The 23,328-nt window shown below is 48.4% G+C and overlaps 1 protein-coding gene across 14 annotated transcripts in view; it reads left to right on the plus strand.

Annotated features, from left to right (window-relative positions):
- The window catches only part of ABLIM1 (actin binding LIM protein 1), a 211,667-nt gene that overhangs the window by 114,449 nt on the left and 73,890 nt on the right, over window positions 1-23,328 (plus strand). For all 14 annotated transcript variants that reach the window (XR_014444666.1, XR_014444656.1, XR_014444657.1 and 11 more), the window contains exons 3-6: window positions 107-290; window positions 2,270-2,382; window positions 9,718-9,844; window positions 17,805-17,898. Coding sequence is in view for 1 of the 14 variants with exons in the window: in XM_083149751.1 (XP_083005877.1) it covers window positions 107-290; window positions 2,270-2,382; window positions 9,718-9,844; window positions 17,805-17,898 (518 nt within the window). In the remaining 13 variants the exon portion in view is untranslated. The remainder of the gene's footprint in view (window positions 1-106; window positions 291-2,269; window positions 2,383-9,717; window positions 9,845-17,804; window positions 17,899-23,328) is intronic.

The raw sequence follows: 23,328 nt of genomic DNA on the forward strand, positions 1-23,328 counted from the left end.
TACTGTATATATTTGTACCACACATTTATAATGTATTATAATTATATATTATTTTTATTATTATGTGACCATCTTCTTATGGTTTGAACGTGTTCTCTGTTCCCAGTCTGTGGCTGCGACTTGGCCCAAGGGGGATTCTTCATAAAGAACGGGGAGTACCTCTGTACCCTGGATTACCAGCGCATGTACGGGACGCGGTGCAGCGGCTGCGGAGAGTTTGTGGAGGGCGAGGTGGTCACGGCGTTAGGAAAAACCTATCACCCCAACTGCTTCGTTTGCACGGTCTGCAAGTAAGTGCTACCCCTACAGCCCTGGGGGGGGGGTCCTGCCCCTCTCCTGGTCTCACTCAGCGCATCCGGTGAGACTGCAGTGCACCAACATTTCCCAGCATCAAAAGCCTCCTGTGAGCATTGTCATTTCTTGGGGTTAGGTGGGGTTCTAACCGAAGGCGGGGGACATTACAGTCATGTCAGGTAGAACAATGCAGAAGGTTTCACTTTCTGTGAGGGTCCCATTGATTTCTTCCAGGATTAGCTGCACAGAGGATTATCACTAGGTGTGACCTGGGTCACTGCTAAACCCCAGTAATCCTGCTGAGGTGATTATACATGAAAATGATGAGACCCAGCGCCTCCAGCAGCAGGCATTAAACTGTAAGCTCTGCAGAGGCTGAGGAGGGACAGCGGACACAGCCCAGAGCTCACATGTTAGAACACATATACTGTATGTAGCCGTCCAGCTCTTGTCGCACCAGGTGTGGATGTACCCTCAAATATGTCCTTCCAGTCATTCAGCTTCAATAAAATGATATGATGCCCTTAGACGTCCAAGGCCAAATGTAACAGGGTGGGAGAATCAGAAAGTGGGAGATTTTGGGAGAGTTTTCCTTGTTTTTCTTTTTTTTTTAAAGCGGCAATCATTGACACGGCAATGATGTAAATGATTGCCGCTTTAAAAAAAAAAAAGGGAAAATTCTCCCCAAATCTCCCACTTTCTGATTCTCCCACACTATTACATTTGGCCCCCCTAGCCTCGATACGTCACACAGCCCAAGATGCCGGGCGCGAGTGACCCGCCAGGTCCCGTGCAACTTTGACAGTGTCGTTTTTGATGAAAATGCGTCTTAGTCCAACCCAATGTGACTGCACCGCACCAGGAGACTGATATGATATGAGGCACTTCTATGTCTGTGTGTGTGGCTGTATACAGAACACAGCAGAACTTGGCGTGGGGAAAAGATGCGGTCTCTGCGCTGTAGAACTTCATATGGCGATTCAGAGACCCGTACACAGATATACAAGGGTCACATGTGGGGTGTGTTCTGTTGCAATTAACTAAGATGCATTTTCGGGTAAAAAAAAAAAAAAACAGGAAAAATGATACCGGGGATGAGCAGAGTCTCGCGAGACCTGGAGCGCTGAGTGGTTCTATTTGGCGCGGTTGCAGCAATTCGGTGCGAGGGCATACCTGGAGCGCAAAGAAACAAACTACAACCTCTAACACTAACCCCTGCGTCATTACATAGACAGACATTGGTTCCCTATATAATATACATGTGGTGCAGGGATGCAGTCAAAATCCGGACAGGGTCAAAATCCCGAATGGGTCGTAATACCGACAAGGACAAAATCCCGACATTTAAAATCCCGACAAGGTCAAAATACCGACATATAGAATGTAGACAGGTGAAACAGTCAACATGGGTTTTTTCACTGTTTTTTGACCCAACATGTGCCGACAGGCGGTATTTCATGCCGGCGGTATTTCAGGCCCTACCATCAGGGCGTGGTGGGAGAATAAAATAGTGTGCTGAGCGCAGCTAGGCATTGTGCCCGAAGCATTGCAAGCGATGCGAGGGGCTGCGGTTCACTTCCAACTGTGTCCATGTCGACATTCGGGGAAAAAACTGTGAAAAAACCCATGTCGTCCTCGCAACCTGTCGACCGAAATTCATTTTGACGGTTTCACTTGTACACTCTATATGTCGGTATTTTGACCTTGTCGGGATTTTAAATGTGGGGATTTTGACCTTGTCAGGATTTTGTCCTAGTCGGTATTATGACCCTGTCGGGATTTTGACCGACGGGATTTCATACCGAATCCGTGGTGCAATGTGTAAAGTGGCTGTTATAATGTATAAATATATCATGTTGTATAAGTTTCCTTTTCTTTCTAAAAAAATCCCCATTTTAACCCTCAGACAAACCTTCTAAGCTCCGCTCAGCTGTAGATGTGAAACCCTGTCTCTCTCTCTCTCTCTCTATCACAGACATCCGTTCCCACCAGGAGACAGAGTAACCTTCAATGGGAGAGACTGCTTGTGTCAGAGCTGTGCTGTCCAACCCATGTCACCAGGACCCAAGGAAGTGTCTACGTCCAGCAGTAAGTGTCCTGTCTGGTGTGCCGGCATGGTATGGGCCGGATGGGGTAGTGGGCACTGGGTCCCTCTGCCCAGCTCAGCAGTTATAACCTAATGACTCCGCGCTGCTTCATGATTGGTCAGCTTGGTCAGAAATGTTTTGGAAAACTGGGCATTAATATTTTTATTATAATGATCCTTTCTTTATGTGGCACCACAAGGGATCTGCAGCGCCCAATCGCGATTGGCTGACACAGGTCGCCCTTGCAGACATATTAAGTAGCCGCGGTCCGCGTGACGTTCCTATATTGCTGGATAATGGATAATAACACACACTGCCATCACATGTACGGCTAGAGGACGTGTCCCCTATAAATACACTCGCCGTCTCCCAGTTACCGGTGACCTTCTCCTCTGTGCTGGGCTGGTACAAACCTCCGCTGCTCTCAGTAATACAACAGCGAGTGAGCTAATTGCTGGATTCTGATCAGTTGGCAGCCGGGGGAATGCCAGGACTCCGCTTTGTTCCTGCGTGCCAGACAGAGCCCATGCCCAGCGTGGGTGGCACTAATAACACCTGTTCACTTCTCCTGCCTCCATGAAATTAGAACGTAGGGGTCTTACTGCAGAGCTTACTGTGTAATACCAAGCAGCCTCTGCTTACGCCGACGCAGTCACTGACATATTACTACACACTCAGTTCCTGTATGTTATGGCGCGGCCGGGGAACGCTGGGAGCAGACAGTCGCCCCCTGCGGATATTATCACCCCCACCCCAATGGGTGGAGCCTGGGTCTGGTGACCAGTAATAAAAGCGATGCCAATCTGCAGCAGTGCCCAGCGATGCATTCATTATGCGGAATGAACCCTCCAGTGCCACCTATCAGTCACAGAGCCGCTGTAATGTTCTCTCTCTCTCTCCCGGAGCTGTCCGGACACTTTATGCAGATTCACATAAATCTGCCGGAGCACAGTGTGAGCAGACGAGAGGTCAGCGCTGCCATCTGCTAATGGGCATCCTCCACATTGTATGCAGCAGGGAGATGCCCGCCCTGTCTCACCGTTTTATCGTCTGCTTCCTCAGGCATCTCGTTATGCCCTCGTTGGCGCCGTTCCGCCACACGGAAAAGGATTGTCGGGCATTGTGGAGGAGGTGCAGATGCAGCATCCATATACTGTGGCTGTGTCACCCCACTGATAACGAGACAGAAGGTTATAATCTAAGGCAATGCAGTTATTGAGAGGTTCAGAGAAAAGGTGTCCGGACGGGAGATAGACGGTGAATAGACCGTCAGTAGGTCGGCAGGGTTAAAAGGTAAAAAGTTGACATGCAAATAGTGCCCACACACCAAGTCAGATGTCAACACACATCCAATACTTTTCCAGGCCTCGCTAAGACAGGCAGAACATTTGCTGGCCCGGCCACTACTTAGTCGCCCGTTAGCCTGGAGCATGTGCAATGATTAGCAGGCTGGCGTGGCTGGGCCCGGGAAGGCTGGCAGCAGTGTGGGCACAGCTTACCCCCTTAGCACCCTTGGGCATGTGGAGAATTCTAGGGATAGTGGAAGCAGAGATCCGGCTGTATCCGTGGCCCTGACAGGTAATTATACTCCTTCCCGTACTGCTGCCATCAGCATCGGAGCCAATCTGCAGCTCGCAGAAAAATCTGACTTTCCATAAAGTGTGCGGATAAGCGGAATCATTAACAATAATACAACCACGCAGCAGTTCTCGTTAAGAGCCCCGGAACGTCATCGCATGGTATAGCGATGCTGAGTGCGGACTATCTGCGATGGGCGTCTTTCTGCGCACTCAGTAATCCCATTCCCTGGAGGCTTTACATTGCTGCAGTCATTGTGACTGAGTACATTACAGATGTCTATGTTTACAGGGGGGAATGACAAGCATGGAGAGCACGTTAACAATGCGTAAAGGAGGATGAATTGTGCCAGCATACCCTTGTTTGGATTCCAGAACTAATCATGAAAGCATTCAGAAGTTGTTTGGTGCTTGCTGCCACATTCCACCGAAAGACTGCCCCGTGCCATAAATTACTAAATTGAATCAGCGCTTATAACAAAAGTCATCTCTGTTTGTGACGCCATTAGAATTAACGTGTACAACACATTAGGGGCCTAATTCAGACCTCAGTGCTGTTGTGCAATTAACCTGCGATCAGCTAGCCCCCAATTAAGTTCTGAGGGGCCGGACCCTCCTTTAAAAAGCCAGGGTTTCTGGTACAGCTTCGAAACGGCAAATTGCTGCCCAGAAACGGCGGCTTTCAGTCAATCAGCAACAGGGTCACTGGTTTTTGGCGCTGTTCTGAGCCGCGCATAAGTTCTGCCACCTGTACGCCTGCGCGGTCATCCAATAGTTGAATAGATTGTGAACTCACACAAAGGCAATCAACATTGAATCGGGACCTTCGTACATATGTGCCCACATACATCTATCCCCCGTGCGACACAATTCGCGGGAGCTCCATATGACTCTGTAGCGCCGGGCATCTTACTTTTTTCATTAAATAGCGTCTTATTTGCAAAATGCACAAACAGCTTCTGTTGATTAAAATAATATAAGCAAGGTCTATATTCAGTGCGTGACTCCCGCTGTATCTGCATACGAAATGGAACATTACACTACGTTTTCCTGCAAAACAGTGTAACATTGCATTTTGTATGTACAGTAGATGCGGTCACAAGCTGAATATATAGATGGCGCATATCATTTTAATCAACAGAAGCTGCTTGTGTGGCCGTTTTGCAAATAAGATGCCATTTAAAGGAAAAAGTCCCAAAAACAGATTCCCGGCGCTGCGGGCCATGGCGTTAAATGTATATGGACACAATCGGTACCAAGTAACGATACCATAGGATGTGCATTTTGTAGACGCTGTTACCTTGTGCTCTGTTCTGACGAGGTATCTACGGATGTGTCTTCCAAACCATGGGGGTTATTCTAGTCCATTCTTTCTGACAAAATCCTTCTTAGATGGACAAAACCATGTGCACTGCGGGTGGGGCAGATGTAACTTGTGCAGAGAGAATTAGATTTGGGTGGGTTTTTTCTTCAAAGTGAGATCTATATTGCAGTGTAAAATCATGCAGTCAGTATTTTCCCTGCACAGAAACAAAATAACCCCACCCAAATCTAATTCTCTCTGCACATGTTACATCTGCCCCCCTGCAGTGCACATGGTTTTGTCCATCTAAGAAGGATTTTGTCAGAAAGAATGAACTAGAATAAACCCCCATATTCGCTCGCACAACGCATGACAGCTCAGATGAAAGCTTACATCTATATACTGTACATATGGAAGCAGTAGCTGAGAGCAATAGGAATGCTGCCCTGGAGTAGTCAGTTGTCCCTATGGGCCGGGGTTACACAAGCAGAGTCTGTCGCTTTTGCTATAATGTGTGAGCCTCTGGCCGTTATGGGGGGGGGGGGGGCTCACCTCTGCAGCATTAAGCCAAGCTCCCCGCCCCCCCTCATTATACACCTCCAGCAGTCCAAGGCTGCTGGGCACTAGAAGGCTGATGTCCCTCTCCTAACGCTCAGTACCCCAAAGCTAACGTTATAATATTCATGGTCAGTAGCCGGCAGCCATGACTGGCAGGATGGGAGGGGGGGCTCATGTCATAGTGCAGCCGATAAGCATAATGTGACGCAGGTTCTGTATCACTGGCTGGTTCCGGGCTTCTCGTTGCAACCATGAAACACTGGGGGTCCACCCAGGAACGCCCCCTGCCTGCCAATCAGGCAATGAGTAACTTAGCCAAAGGAACTCGCAGCTGGGGCCTGCACCTCGGCGGCGGTCAGAATCGGTCCCTTTTTGTGTGGGTTTAACCCTTTCTGTCCCACAAGATGTAATCAGAATCAGGCCCGGAGTGTCACCCGTCATGTCGGTCCCTGAGTTAGGGGTGTGTGCAGGTCGCCAGTGTTCTCCATTTAGCTTCAGCAGGGAACAGGGAGAGGCCCTGAGACCTTTCGCAGCAGCCGGGAACAATGGGTCTGGCGTGGCGGCTGCGTGTGCCCCAGGCCCGGGGAGACTGCCAGCTTCTCTGTATTATTAGTAAATACAATAGGCGCACAGCTGCATGTAGTAGAACAGTATACAATCTAGTTATAAACATTACATCAAATATATTTACTCCAGACAGCAGACGCCTCCCGGTCTATGGGCTGCACAGGAAATCTGTCCCCACGTTCTTCGGTTATCAGCATTTGCCCCATTTCACACCAATCTGACGATAATGTCGGCCGGACTGGTACCTGCCTGTAGGAATGATCACCTCTTATATGAATGATCATCTTGTATGAAACACAGATAAATCCATTGGGGGATCCCACAAGCACGCGATATTGAGCCCCCCACTTAGAGATGGCCATCATCAATGTTTCCGATCAGATGGAGATGCATTTTCCATAATGGATGCGTTTGTCTCATGCTTCTCTCCAGGTGTTTGGTGATGTCATACACCACAGGAAGAAACGCTGTTTCTGCCTTCTGCGAATGGGCGCAACTGGACCATCAAATGGTTTAGAAACAATGGTCGCCATCGCCAGGCATTTCGCAGTGGCGATAACGCTGCAACAAGTCGGCGGTGCCCCTTTCCGATGGCCATTCCTAGTGTAGTGACATCGCCGCATAAGTCACCAAAGGGAGGAGGGGCGCAGATCTTGGGGTAAATGTAATACAGGTCCACTCTCCCATATCCAAAAATATGATCTATAGAATATTCTGAAAATTCAGATTTTTCACGTGCACACGCACAATCCCGAGACTAGCATCTGTCTGAATGGCTATACCCAGGATTCTAGTCGACTAAAATCCCGGGTCCTGCGCACTTGCAATGCATCTGGGATTTTTAAAAACCCGGGATTGTATCGGGTTCAAAATCCCGGGTAATATGTCTGAAAGGGGTATGAAATACAGTGACACCCTTTGCTTTCGGATGGTTCAGTGCACACAAACTTTGTTTCCTGGAAGTTATAAATATTATTGTATAAAATACCTTCAGGCTATGAGGTTTAATTAATTATCCACAGTAATTTAGCACCGCTTAATAACACACGCCAACTGGCCCCTACCCCACCCTGAGGCTGTCCCTGTAGCAGGTTGGATCAGGGATTTTGTTTCGCATGACTCAGGTTAATTGATCAGCCCCAAAAAACAGTCAAAAAAAAAAGGGAGAAACATTCCTGTTGCAAAACCCCCCGATTTTTACGCTCAAATTTTTTTGGGGTCTAATTGAATTTCCTTCTAAGGGGGTGATTTTAATCAGCTCGCAGTTTACCAAGCACCTGCGTCGCCGCTCCGCCGTATCCCGCCACCGTTTCCCCTCGCAACCATACGAGATGATGTGTAATAAAGACACGCCCCCTCACATTCCACCGCTGCAGGATTAAGATCGGTGACCACCAAGTCGGTCTCAACTGACTTATATTTGAGGCCACACAAATGGGGAGTGATAAACAGCCAGCCAATCAGCTCCTATCTGCAATGGTATAATGCCTGTTTAAAAAATGACAGTTAGGAGCTGATTGGCTGGTTGTTTATCACTCTCCACTTTATCACTTTATAAAGCTTGCTGCATCTGGCCTCAACCTCTTGTGGTTCCGGCTGATAGATCTTCAGTGTCTAAATAGACAGTCAATAGGTCTACCCCAAAAGGTCGACATTCAATAAGTGGACAGGGTCAAAAGGTCGACAGCAGAAGGCCAACAGGGTAAAAATGTCGACATGAAAAAGGTTGACACTTGAAGAGGCCCACATGAGTTTTTCATGATTTTTTCCTTTAAACTGGCTTGTCCGTGTCGGCATAGTGGGAGGATATAATAATTTGCCGCACATAGCGTGACACTGAGCCCAAAGCGTTGCTCGCCCTGCGAGGGTATGCATTACACTAATTGCGGGTACATGTCGACAGTTGTTGACATTGACACACAAAAAAAAGCTGACCTTTTCATATCAACATTTTGACCCTTTCAACATTTCACATGTTGACCTTTACTATGTCGACCATTTGACACTGGGGTAGACCTAATTCAATCTAATAATCCACACCCACCTGTAAGCAGTGCAGGCATTGAGGAGATTCTGGGGAGCCTGCCCGATGTGTTAAAGGGCCAGGTTGGTTTGCCCTTTAAATGATAGATTGCCCCTAGAGACATCATACTCGCTGGTAACTGGCTTGAAATCCGCAGCCGGTTCCGTTTATTGCTTTGTATCTGTACTGACTGCTGTACTATATCTCGGCTGTGATGTACATTCCCTGTTTGGTGGGGACCAGCAAGTATATGGCTGCTGAGAGGGATAATAGCCCCCAGCATGCACAGTAGGGTTGGTCGTTTTGTCTGTTCCCCCTTTCTCCTTCCCATAATACCCCGGGCGCCTCATTACGCACAGGCTAATGCTCAAACATTTCTAACGAGCTTGTCAAATTGTATCCTCATTGTTCATATATGAGATTACACCGAGCGGGATTCCTGCCTGTCCACACAGATTTCACGCACTTGGTTAGGCTGCTGGCGGCAGGTGGGGTGCGTGAGTGTTGTCAGTGTGCCACCTAGTGGCCGTGTCTCTCACTGCACAGACTTTCTCCAGTAAGCGTCCAGTAATGCTGCAGGTATACCTGTGTCCAGGTTGCAGCAGCCCTGACGTTGTCTATCCAGCAGCGTCACTTCTCTATAATGTGCAGGGCGCTGTATCCTTGACGCAAACATTTAGCCTTCCCCTTAGTGGTGGTGATGAAATTACTCTGCTTAAATGCTCTGTGCCCCTTACAGATTCTGGATTTTCCTCTTATTCCAGATCCACAGGCCTGAGACATTCAGGTACTAGAAACGCATCAAGAACCTTAGTGGGTCAAGTTTTGGAGTGGGTGTAAGCCCAAATACAATGGGCGGGACAGGCGTTCCGCATACAGGTGCATGGATGATTGACATACACAGGCATGGATCTCGCATAAGAGTCAGCCTCAAAATCTGAATGAGTCAATGGGCCTGATTCACACCTGGTAGCAATGCCGCATATTTTGCTGATGGACAAAACCATGCTGCACTGCAGGTGGGGCAGATGTAACAGGTGCAGAGAGTTAGATTTGGGTGGGGTGTGTTCAAACTGAAATCTAAATTGCAGCATAAGAATAAAGCAGCCAGTATTTACCCTGCACAGAAACAATCTAATTTTCTCTGCACCTGTTACATCTGCCCCTCCTGCAGCGCAGCAGTTTTGTCCACCGGAATCCAAGCCCCTGTGTGGTTACTTGATGCACCTCGCAGGGTAGAATGGGGATTGCACAGAAATGTCCTGGACACTGGGATAATAACTGAATCTCCCGGCTGTTTGGTTTCAGGTTGCGCAGGGTGCGGCAGGGACATTAAGAACGGACAGGCCTTACTAGCGCTGGACAAGCAGTGGCACCTGGGATGCTTTAAATGCAAAGCCTGCGCCAAGGTCCTCACCGGAGAGTACATCAGCAAGTGAGTATGCGGCTAATCCATGTCATGTTACAGGACACGCCATCACTGAACACACGTCATGTTACAGGACACGCCATCACTGAACACACGTCATGTTACAGGACACACCATCACTGAACACATGTCATGTTACAGGACACGCCATCACTGAGCACACGTCATGTTACAGGACACGCCATCACTGAGTACATGTCATCACTGAACACACATCATGTTACAGGACACGCCATCACTGAACACACGTCATGTTACAGGACACACCATCACTGAATACACGTCATGTTACAGGACACGCCATCACAGAGCACACGTCATGTTACAGGACACGCCATCACTGAGTACATGTCATCACTGAACACACATCATGTTACAGGACACGCCATCACTGAGCACACGTCATGTTACAGGACACGCCATCACTGAACACACGTCATGTTACAGGACACGCCATCACTGAGCACACGTCATGTTACAGGACATGCCATCACTGAGCACACATCATGTTACAGGACACGCCATCACTGAACACACATCATGTTACAGGACACGCCATCACTGAGCGCACGTCATGTTACAGGACACGCCATCACTGAACACACGTCATGTTACAGGACACGCCATGACTGAACACACGTCATGTTACAGGACACGCCATCACAGAGCACACGTCATGTTACAGGACACGCCATCACTTAGTACATGTCATCACTGAACACACATCATGTTACAGGACACGCCATCACTGAGCACACGTCATGTTACAGGACACGCCATCACTGAACACACGTCATGTTACAGGACACGCCATCACTGAGCACACGTCATGTTACCGGACACGCCATCACTAAACACACGTCATGTTACAGGACACGCCATCACTGAACACACGTCATGTTACAGGACACGCCATCACAGAGCACACGTCATGTTACAGGACACGCCATCACTGAACACACATCATGTTACAGGACACGCCATCACAGAGCGCACGTCATGTTACAGGACACGCCATCACTGAACACACGTCATCACTGAACACACATCATGTTACAGGACACGCCATCACTGAGCACACGTCATGTTACAGGACATGCCATCACTGAGCGCACGTCATGTTACAGGACATGCCATCGCTGAGCACACATCATGTTACAGGACACGCCATCACTGAACACACATCATGTTACAGGACACGCCATCACTGAGCGCACGTCATGTTACAGGACACGCCATCACTGAACACACGTCATGTTACAGGACACGCCATGACTGAACACACGTCATGTTACAGGACACGCCATCACAGAGCACACGTCATGTTACAGGACACGCCATCACTGAGTACATGTCATCACTGAACACACATCATGTTACAGGACACGCCATCACTGAGCACACGTCATGTTACAGGACACGCCATCACTGAACACACGTCATGTTACAGGACACGCCATCACTGAGCACACGTCATGTTACCGGACACGCCATCACTGAACACACGTCATGTTACAGGACACGCCATCACTGAACACACGTCATGTTACAGGACACGCCATCACAGAGCACACGTCATGTTACAGGACACGCCATCACTGAACACACATCATGTTACAGGACACGCCATCACAGAGCGCACGTCATGTTACAGGACACGCCATCACTGAACACACGTCATGTTACAGGACATGCCATCACTGAACACACGTCATCACTGAACACACATCATGTTACAGGACACGCCATCACTGAGCACACGTCATGTTACAGGACACGCCATCACTGAGCACACGTCATGTTACAGGACACGCCATCACTGAGCGCACGTCATGTTACAGGACATGCCATCGCTGAGCAAACGTCATGTTACAGGACATGCCATCACTGAACACACGTCATGTTACAGGACACGCCATCACTGAGCACATGTCATGTTACAGGACACACCATCACTGAACACACGTCATGTTACAGGACACGCCATCACTGAACACACGTCATGTTACAGGACACGCCATCACTGAGCGCATGTCATGTTACAGGACACGCCATCACTGAGCGCATGTCATGTTACAGGACACTCCATCACTGAACACACGTCATGTTACAGGACACGCCATCACTGACACACGTCATGTTACAGGACACGCCATCACTGAACACACGTCATGTTACAGGACACTCCATCACTGAACACACGTCATGATACAGGATACGCCATCACTGAGCACACGTCATGTTACAGGACATGTCATCACTGAGCGCAGGTCATGTTACAGGGCACGCCATCGCTGAGCACACGTCATGTTACAGGACACGCAATCACTAAGCGCACGTCCTGTTACCGGACACGCCATCGCTGAGCAGATATCATGTAACAGGACACGCCATCACTGAGCGCACGTCATGTTACAGGACATGCCATCACTGAACACACATCATGTTACAGGACACGCCATCACTGAACACACATCATGTTACAGGACACGCCATCACTGAGCGCACGTCATGTTACAGGACACGCCATCACTGAACACACGTCATGTTACAGGACACGCCATGACTGAACACACGTCATGTTACAGGACACGCCATCACAGAGCACACATCATGTTACAGGACACGCCATCACTGAGTACATGTCATCACTGAACACACATCATGTTACAGGACACGCCATCACTGAGCACACGTCATGTTACAGGACATGCCATCACTGAACACACGTCATGTTACAGGACACGCCATCACTGAGCACACGTCATGTTACCGGACACGCCATCACTAAACACACGTCATGTTACAGGACACGCCATCACTGAACACACGTCATGTTACAGGACACGCCATCACAGAGCACACGTCATGTTACAGGACACGCCATCACTGAACACACATCATGTTACAGGACACGCCATCACAGAGCGCACGTCATGTTACAGGACACGCCATCACTGAACACACGTCATCACTGAACACACATCATGTTACAGGACACGCCATCACTGAGCACACGTCATGTTACAGGACACGCCATCACTGAGCACACGTCATGTTACAGGACACGCCATCACTGAGCGCACGTCATGTTACAGGACATGCCATCGCTGAGCACACATCATGTTACAGGACACGCCATCACTGAACACACATCATGTTACAGGACACGCCATCACTGAGCGCACGTCATGTTACAGGACACGCCATCACTGAACACACGTCATGTTACAGGACACGCCATGACTGAACACACGTCATGTTACAGGACACGCCATCACAGAGCACACGTCATGTTACAGGACACGCCATCACTGAGTACATGTCATCACTGAACACACATCATGTTACAGGATACGCCATCACTGAGCACACGTCATGTTACAGGACACGCCATCACTGAACACACGTCATGTTACAGGACACGCCATCACTGAGCACACGTCATGTTACCGGACACGCCATCACTGAACACATGTCATGTTACAGGACACGCCATCACTGAACACACGTCATGTTACAGGACACGCCATCACAGAGCACACGTCATGTTACAGGACACGCCATCACTGAACACACATCATGTTACAGGACACGCCATCACAGAGCGCACGTCATGTTACAGGACACGCCATCACTGAACACACGTCATGTTACAGGACATGCCATCACTGAACACACGTCATCACTGAACACACATCATGTTACAGGACACGCCATCACTGAGCACACGTCATGTTACAGGACACGCCATCACTGAGCACACGTCATGTTACAGGACACGCCATCACTGAGCGCACGTCATGTTACAGGACATGCCATCGCTGAGCAAACGTCATGTTACAGGACATGCCATCACTGAACACACGTCATGTTACAGGACACGCCATCACTGAGCACATGTCATGTTACAGGACACACCATCACTGAACACACGTCATGTTACAGGACACGCCATCACTGAACACACGTCATGTTACAGGACACGCCATCACTGAGCGCATGTCATGTTACAGGACACGCCATCACTGAGCGCATGTCATGTTACAGGACACGCCATCACTGAACACACGTCATGTTACAGGACACGCCATCACTGACACACGTCATGTTACAGGACACGCCATCACTGAACACACGTCATGTTACAGGACACTCCATCACTGAACACACGTCATGATACAGGATACGCCATCACTGAGCACACGTCATGTTACAGGACATGTCATCACTGAGTGCAGGTCATGATACAGGGCACGCCATCGCTGAGCACACGTCATGTTACAGGACACGCAATCACTAAGCGCACGTCCTGTTACCGGACACGCCATCGCTGAGCAGATATCATGTAACAGGACACGCCATCACTGAGCGCACGTCATGTTACAGGACATGCCATCACTGAACACACATCATGTTACAGGACACGCCATCACTGAACACACATCATGTTACAGGACATGTCATCACTGAGCGCACGTCATGTTACAAACACGCCATCACTGAACACATATTATGTTACAGGACACGCCATCAAAGAGCGCACGTCATGTCACAGAACATGCCATCACTGAACACATAACATGTTACAGGACACGCCATCACTGAACACACATCATGTTACAGGGCATGTCATCACTGAGCGCAGGTCATTTTACAAACACGCCATCACTGAGCACACGTCACGTTACAGGACACGCTATTCACTGATCACACAGCATGTTACAGGACACGCCAACACAGAGCGCACGTCATGTTACAGGACACGCCATCACAGAGCGCAGGACACGCCATCACAGAGCGCACGTCATGTTAGAGGACATGTCATCACTGAGCGCACATCATGTTACAAACACGCCATCACTGAGCACACGTCATGTTACAGGACACGCTATTCACTGATCACACATTATGTTACAGGGCACGCCATCACTGAGCGCACGTCATGTTACAAGATACACCATCACTGAGTGCACGTCATGTTACAAGACACGCCATCACTGAGTGCACGTTATGTTACAGGACACGCCATCACTGAACACACGTCATGATACAGGACACGCCATCACTGAGCACACGTCATGTTACAGGACACGCCATCACTAAGCGCACATCATGTTACAGGGCACGCCATCGCTGAGCAGATATCATGTTACAGGACACGCCATCACTGAGCGCACGTCATGTTACAGGACACGCCATCACTGAGCACATGTCATGTTACAAAACACGCCATCACTAAGCGCACGTCCTGTTACAGGACACGCCATTGCTGAGCAGATATCATGTTACAGGACACGCCATCACTGAACACACATCATGTTACAGGACATGTCATCACTGAGCGCAGGTCATGTTACAGGACACGCCATCACTGAGCACACGTCATGTTACAGGACACGCAATCACTAAGCACACGTCATGTTACAGGACACGCCATCACTGAGCGCACGTCATGTTACAGGACACGCCATCACTGAACACACATCATGTTACAGGACACGCCATCACTGAACACACATCATGTTACAGGACATGTCATCACTGAGCGCACGTCATGTTACAAACACGCCATCACTGAACACATATCATGTTACAGGAAACGCCATCAAAGAGCGCACGTCATGTCACAGAACATACCATCACTGAACACACATCATGTTACAGGACACGCCATCACTGAACACACATCATGTTACAGGACATGTCATCACTGAGCGCAGGTCATGTTACAAACACGCCATCACTGAGCACACGTCACGTTACAGGACACGCTATTCACTGATCACACATCATGTTACAGGACACGCCATCACAGAGCGCACGTCATGTTACAGGACACGCCATCACAGAGCGCACGCCATGTTACAGGACATGTCATCACTGAGCGCACATCATGTTACAAACACGCCATCACTGAGCACACGTCATGTTTCAGGACACGCTATTCACTGATCACACATCATGTTACAAGACACGCCATCACTGATCACACATCATGTTACAGGACTCGCCATCACTGAGCGCACGTCATGTTACAGGACACGCCATCACTGAGTGCACATCATGTTACAAGACACGCCATCACTTAGTGCACGTCATGTTACAGGACACGCCATCACTGAGCGCACATCATGTTACAGGACACGCCATCACAGAGCGCACGTCATGTTACAGGACACGCCATCACTGAGCGCACGTCATGTTACAGGACACGACATCACTGAGCGCACGTCATGTTACAGGACACGCCATCACTAAGCGCACGTCCTGTTACAGGACACGCCATCGCTGAGTGCACGTCATGTTACAGGACACGCCATCACTAAGCGCACGTCATGTTACAGGACACGCCATCACTGAGCGCACGTCATGTTACAGGACACGCCATCACTAAGCGCACGTCCTGTTACAGGACACGCCATCGCTGAGCGCACGTCATGTTACAGGACACGCCATCACTAAGCGCACGTCCTGTTACAGGACACGCCATCGCTGAGCGTACGTCATGTTACAAACGCATCATAAAGGAGGCTCCCATTTCAGCCATAAATCTCCTGCTGTCTGGCAATGCAGTCCATGCAGCCATAAATCTCCCTGATTCTTCAGATTTGCCCAGGGATGCCTCTAAGGAGTTTCTCTGCAAGGACAATGATTTGTCTAATCCCTGTGATTTGTTGTAGCTGCTCAGGAGTCCCTCTCATTATCCTCCCTAGTGGTAAGCCCTGACATGTGAGAGCAACAGCACATGATCACACAGGTTCTTCTGTGCTGGTGTGCACTGACCCATAGAATGCTGCTGCTAGTGAATGACTTAGGATGGACAAAACCATGCTGCGCTGCAGGAGGGGCAGATGTAACAGGTGCAGAGAGAGTTATATTGTTTCTGTCTATACTGATTTGGCTTATACTATAACGGTATGAAAAACAGCGCAACCAATAAATATAGGTAGTGCCTACAAGATGCAGACAGTCCAGTGTTCACAACAAAGTAACATTAAATACGCTGAAAATACTTGTATGCTTAGGGATGAATTCACACAAGGTCAAATTGCATTTGGAATTTATTGCACAGACATTACATTAATCATGTATATTGTATTTAGTGAGAAGAAAAGAAACATCGCAGGCAGCAATGTTAGCAACAATACTTGCAGAACTTCCTAAACTATATCTAAAATATCTTGCAAAAAAAAATGTAAACATAGACAGACCCATATGTGGACCTAGACACGCCGCTTGGGCAGAGTATGACACACCCCCTTGATGGCTCACCACTCTTTGTAACCTCCTTAATTCTAGTTTTCGAAAGTAGGCAAGTGTTCTATGATGCTATGTACTATAACCACACACTCGCGCGCGCACACACACACACACACTGTCACACACAGCAGAGCAGTAGTCAGTGGGAGGCACATAGGGGGTTATTCTGATTCACTCGGAAAGGCACAATCACTCTCTAATGTACAAAACCATGTGCACTGCAGGTGGGGCTGATGTAACATGTGCAGAAAGAGTTAGATTTGGGTGGGGGGTGTACTTCAAACTGATATCTATATTGCAGTGTAAAAATAAAGCAGCCAGTATTTACCCTGCACAGAAACAATAAAACATCCAAATCTAACACTCTCTGCACATGTTACATCAGCCCCACCTGCAGCGCACATGGTTTTATCCATTAGAGAGTGAGTGTGCCTTTCTGAGTGAATCAGAATAACCCCCATAGTCAGGGACCACATGCGAAAATCTTCAGGACCACAAGCAGTCCACTTCCCACCTGTTGCAAACAATCCAGTAAATGTAGCTGTTTATCGGTTTGGCATTACTGCCATCTAGTGGCGTATAGAGATTACAACAGTTATGTATGACAAGATTTCATTCATGGAACTGAACTGAATTAAACCTTAGACAAAAACAGATTTTATTTTATTTTAAAGCTGTTTCCGCCTCTTCTCTTTTTGCCCAGGGATGGGTCCCCGTACTGTGAAAAGGATTATCAGGTGTTGTTTGGGGTGAAGTGCGAAGCTTGCCACGAGTTCATCACTGGGAAAGTGCTGGAGGTAAATGATGGGGGTTGTCCTCCTGTTCTGCTGGGTTTCGTACTCTGATTGTGCGGTGAGGTAACAGGACTTTGGGGTGCCCATCAGAGTCGGTACTGGGGGGAGATTATATGGGAGCTCTGTGTCATGTTCTCTACAATGTAAATGTTCTAGGAGTCACTATTTCAAGTGACTTAAAGGGAGGAAAGCAATGTAGCAAAGCAATGAAGAAGGCTAGTCAGATGCTTGGTTGCATAGGGAGAGGAATCAGTAGCAGAAAAAAAGAAGTAATAATGCCACTGTATAGGTCATTGGTACGACCTCATCTAGAGCAGTGTTTTCAACCACTGTGCCGTGTTACACAAGTGTGCCTTGAGCTGCTCTCACGTGTGCCCCCAGATCTAGAGATGCCCAAACCAGTTTATAGCCACCACCAGTTCAATTGTTATTTACTGGTCTCTTCTTTTCATGTAAATGGCCGATGTATTTTATTTGTGTTACCTGTGGGGACCAGTGTGATTGTTTTTTATATGGAGGCCAATAGGTTTGTTTTTTTTCCTGTGGGGGCCAATGTGTTTTTCCCTGTGGGGATCTCATGGTGTGCCTTGGCAATTTTAAAATCTTATTTAGTGTGCCGCAAGGTAAAAAGGTTGAAAATAACTGATCTAGAGTATTGTGTTTAGTTCTGGAGACCATATCTTCAGAAGGATATAAATACATTGGAGACTGTACAAATAAGGGCAACAAAGACAGGAGAACAATTTAAACATGCTTGGGTTAGGCATATTGATATCCTTACAAAGAAATAAGGATTAAAAAGGGTTGAGATTAACTGAAGGGTAAAAAAAGAGGCAGACTAGATGGGCCAAATGGTTCTTATCTGCCGTCACATTCTATGTTCTATATATGAAGTGTAAGATGTACATATAACAGCTCCATTTCCCTTGTACTGCTCTCTCTGACGACCCCAGTGAATGGAGAATTGCTTTAGTGCTGTCTAGGTGCTGGTTCTAGTGGGGTACAAGACGGCAGCACCGACTGTATATTGTAGATACAGTACCCTACAAAACACCCCCAAATCTGCCTGCACACACGCTACAGAATGCTTCTCTCAGTTTTAGCTGTTTAAAACTTTTAGCATCTAATTAATGTTGCTCCAACTGTCATGTGTTCAAAAAATGGCAGTTGGGGGCTGATTGGCTGCATCACCATTTATCATATGCAACGAGTTTTAAATAGCTAAAACTCATTGATAAATGGGTCCCATGGAGAGTTATTCTGACTTTAGAAATAATACGGAGCGTTGACGGTTGTTCTATCAATGCGTCTGGTTCGGAGGTGTCTGACGTTACATGCGAAGCTGCGATTTTGCTGCACCAAAGATGGCCACTGCTGAGGTCTCACACCCACTACATATGTACATAAGCAGGAACTGCGGGCGCATTGCTCTGAACATTGGATCGCTGAGCATTATTATGGTGCGTTGGGAATGTCCCAGCGGCTGACGAGGGAAAGCACCTGTGTCCTCCCATCCCCCCCACGTTTATCTCCCCCAAACACTCACTACCTGGTACTCACTTTGCAAATAAATACTCTGGGTGTTATCAATAGCGGCACATGCGCAGTGTGCAATGGCGCATGTGAAATCATGGCCGGGGCCCGGAACACTGATATTTCTGGGGCCCCCCCAACACCGCATGCAGATTTTTATTACATTGCATATTGAATGTATTTTTTTATTATTAGAAATAAACAGATAATTAATATTTACTATGCAATATAATAGGGAAGGGCAGATTGGAGGGCACAGCATTGTGTGTCGTGTGGTTTTGTGCGTTGCGTGATGTCACTAAACTCATTAGAATGGGTAGCCAGACATGTGATTAGGCAGTCATGCTTACAGACCCTCAGTCCCTCAAAGCCTTGGGGCCCCTCAACTGGTCGGGGCCCGGTACGAGTGTCCCCTTTGACCCCCCCCTGTCGCCTGCCCTGTGTGCAATGGCAAAGAAAACTTTGCTGCGTCCGACTGAAGCGCTGCGCGTACGCCTGCACCAAGCCAGGTGTGTGTTGTATGTTTGTCGTCTTTCACAAAAAAAGAAAGAAAAAAAAAACCGATGTTGTAACAATGACTGTGATAATGGCCCTTATTCTAGTTCACACGCAAAGGCACAATCACTCTCTTGGGGACAAAACAATGTGCACTGCAGGTGGGGCAGATGTAACGTGCAGAGAGAGTTAGATTTGGGTGGGGGGTGTACTTCAAAGTGAGATCTATATTGCAGTGTAAAAACAAAGCATCCAGTATTTACCCTGCACAGAAACAATAAAACACCCAAATCTAACTCTCTCTGCACATGTTACATCAGCCCCACCTGCAGTGCACATGGTTTTGTCCATTAGAGAGTGATTGTGCCTTTCCGAGTGAACAAGAATAACCCTCAATGTTACAACAGGATTTCCGCAATGTGTTCTGTCTGACAGAAGGGGGCAGCAGAGATACTGGTTATCTGTACATTGGGCCTCAAGTCTGTCAAATAGTTTCCAAGTTAAACACAATTGTAAATGGTTTATTAGTAGTGAGATCCTCCCAGCACTTTTATGTGACACAGCAGCCACAACACAACACCTATATCTTCCCTTATATCTTATAAACCTGTTTTTATGACTGCAGACCTCATTTGTAAAGCGCACCTGGGGCTTATTCAGAGTCGGATGCAAACGTAACCGCAAAATGCGTCTGAAAGGCAAAGTCACATTTGTGCAACGCCGTGTTTCCAGGATAACACTGTAACACATACAGACGGAGCGGCTCTCAGCCAGCGCCGGGGCTCACCAGAATGCCCCCGCTGGCGATGGCCGGCAGAGAGGCGCTAAATCTGACTGGGACGTGCTCCCGGTTTTCAGGTGGTGGGGGACGCAAACCCTGCCTTTCTCTGCTACAGGGAGATGGGCAGGGTTAGGGGGGTGCGGGGACCGGCGGACAACGATGGGGATTCAGCTCCGTCTGAAGCGCGTCCCCTTCTGGTGGTTGGCGATCCGACCGCCAGACCCCCAATGAATGAGATCGGCTCCATCTGTACCTCCAATCTGTCCCAATATTTGCTGTCTCCCTGAATAGACGCTGTGCCGGCCCCGGAAGAGATGTGGGACAGTCCCCCCAAACAATGAGTACGCCATCCTAGGTTGCACTAGCTTACACAGTGCTGGCCATGCTCCAATAGTGATGAGACATGGCACCTCTGTCTGGGTGTGCGTGGCTCAATGTTGGGAGGTGTGGTAATGTTCCATTGCTTATGCAGCTACAGCGGCAGTCACGCACTGAATACAAACAGGCTGCATATCATTTTAATCATCAGAAGCTGCCTGTGCGTCCTGTTCGTCCTAGGCGCAATTTAACAGAAACGGTTGGAAAAAAAAGATGCGCGCACCACAGAGCCACATGGAGCTCACTTGTATCGCATGGAGGATAGTTGTATGGGGATACATCTGCGCATTCTGAAATGTGGGCGAGGGGTGGAGAGGGGCGTGGGGCTGTACCATTAGCATATGGGAACGCCCAGCATTTCATGGGCGTTCCCATGCTAATGAGGCCATGGCCCGGCGCGTGCAAGGCGCGGGTGCCCGTTTCCACACATCCCTCCCGGATGGAGAACTTCCGGATCACACAATTTCTTGCAGTTTTTGTAACACTTCTATATTAAACCCAGTGATTGCTGCAGGAATGAGCTCCGTCGTCACCCTAGGGCACATTCCTGGCGTATACGCCCCATATGCAGGCCGGGGCCAGAACCTGTGGGAGCATTTATCCTGGGAGACAGATCTCTAGTTCTATAATAACACATAAAACCAGCCCGGTTACTGCTGTGGAAGCGGAGGCCGGGACCCCTCTCCCGGCCCCCTGCAGATCAGAGGCCAGAAATAGTTGAAAATGGTCCATTTCCTATTGTTGTATACAGAGCGTCTCATATTTACTCTGGTACATCCCTACGGAACACTGCAGCATATCTCTCATTCAGTGTGAGCTGCCATCTTGTTTGTTACCACCAGGCCTCTCCATGACAACACTGTGCGCTGGCCGCCTATGTAGCACATTCGCACCTGCATTCTGATGTCATATATTATTTTTAAACCTGACACAGTAATAACAATAGTTTATAGGTGGCGTCAGGCCGTTTCCCGGTATGCCGGGGGGAGGGGCTTCAGCGGTGTCACGGCGATCTACAGGTACAATATAGTTTAAATCCTGGAACCTACGAAGAGTTAACGTTTAATAGTGGCCTCCTTGTACTGTAACTAAAACAGAATGATAGTAATTATGCTGGGTGTCTCCCATTGTCACACTGTGTAATTTTAAATTGCTTTTGGCCTTTGTAGTCCTTTGCAGTTATGTAATGTCTGACATCATTGTTATTGGTGACTTGTTATGTAATACAATTGGAAATGATTATCTGGCCGCGTCATAACGGTCGTACCGTATAAGGAGTTGTGTGATTTAGCAAATCCTACGCCGAACGGCTGATTGTCGTCCGATTCGCTGACACGGTAATCGGTTGATGATCCCGTCGCACCAACTTTGAAAGGACAATTCAGCAAAGGGATGAGCGCCCTCTTGTAGATGGGGTGGGAACTACAGATGTGTCATTGCTACAGATGCGCCAAACGTCCGATCTCAGCGCTCCAGGTCGGTGCCACCCACCTTTGCCGCACAATTGCGTCTTATTCACAATGTGGTGCAATAAAACCTATATGTGGAACTGCACTGGTGCATCGCGTTGCGATCAAGGCGCGCATTCGAGGAGAAAAGGCGTTACACCACTAGGTGCGGCGCACACTCGCACCTGGCGTGTTGAGGTTAGGTGTATGAGGAGTTGACACAATTGTTTTATTTTAATCAAGAATGTTTACAAAATGGGTTTATTTTCAGTAGCAATTAAAATAGAAAAATTGATCGAACAGTCGGTGGGTGCGAGACGCAACTCTCAGTTCCGCAGTTGCAAAGGGCCCTTTTGTGGGCGTGAGAATGTAGCCAGGGACCAGTAACTTCATTGAGGCACCTCATAAAGAGGATGGCGGAATGGGGCAATGTATTTCACGTTGTAAAATATAAGGGGGAATTCAGGGTGGCTTGTAATGAGCAGAATTCGGTCAGGGGACCGGTGTTGCGGATCTGCGCATGCGATTTGGCGAAAATACGCATATACGGCCCCGTTCGCTCGGGGAAGGGTGGCGTGAGTTCGCTCGCCCGGCGGACAGAGTCTAACCGCTCGGTAAGCAGCGAGTCACCCACCTATAGTGCAAGCAGCCATTTTTCTAAGTGCCTGACTCTTCACTGCAGCGCTGCCCCCTGGTGGCCAAACAGTCCCAAGCAAAGAGACCAATGCTACATTTAACTTTTGCAGGCAAAAACCTTTCAACAAAGGGAAAGTTGCATCAAGCCTTCTAAAGAGGGGA

Source organism: Crinia signifera, chromosome 6 (genome assembly GCF_055691185.1).
Source record: "Crinia signifera chromosome 6, ASM5569118v1, whole genome shotgun sequence".
Lineage (NCBI taxonomy): Eukaryota > Metazoa > Chordata > Amphibia > Anura > Myobatrachidae > Crinia > Crinia signifera.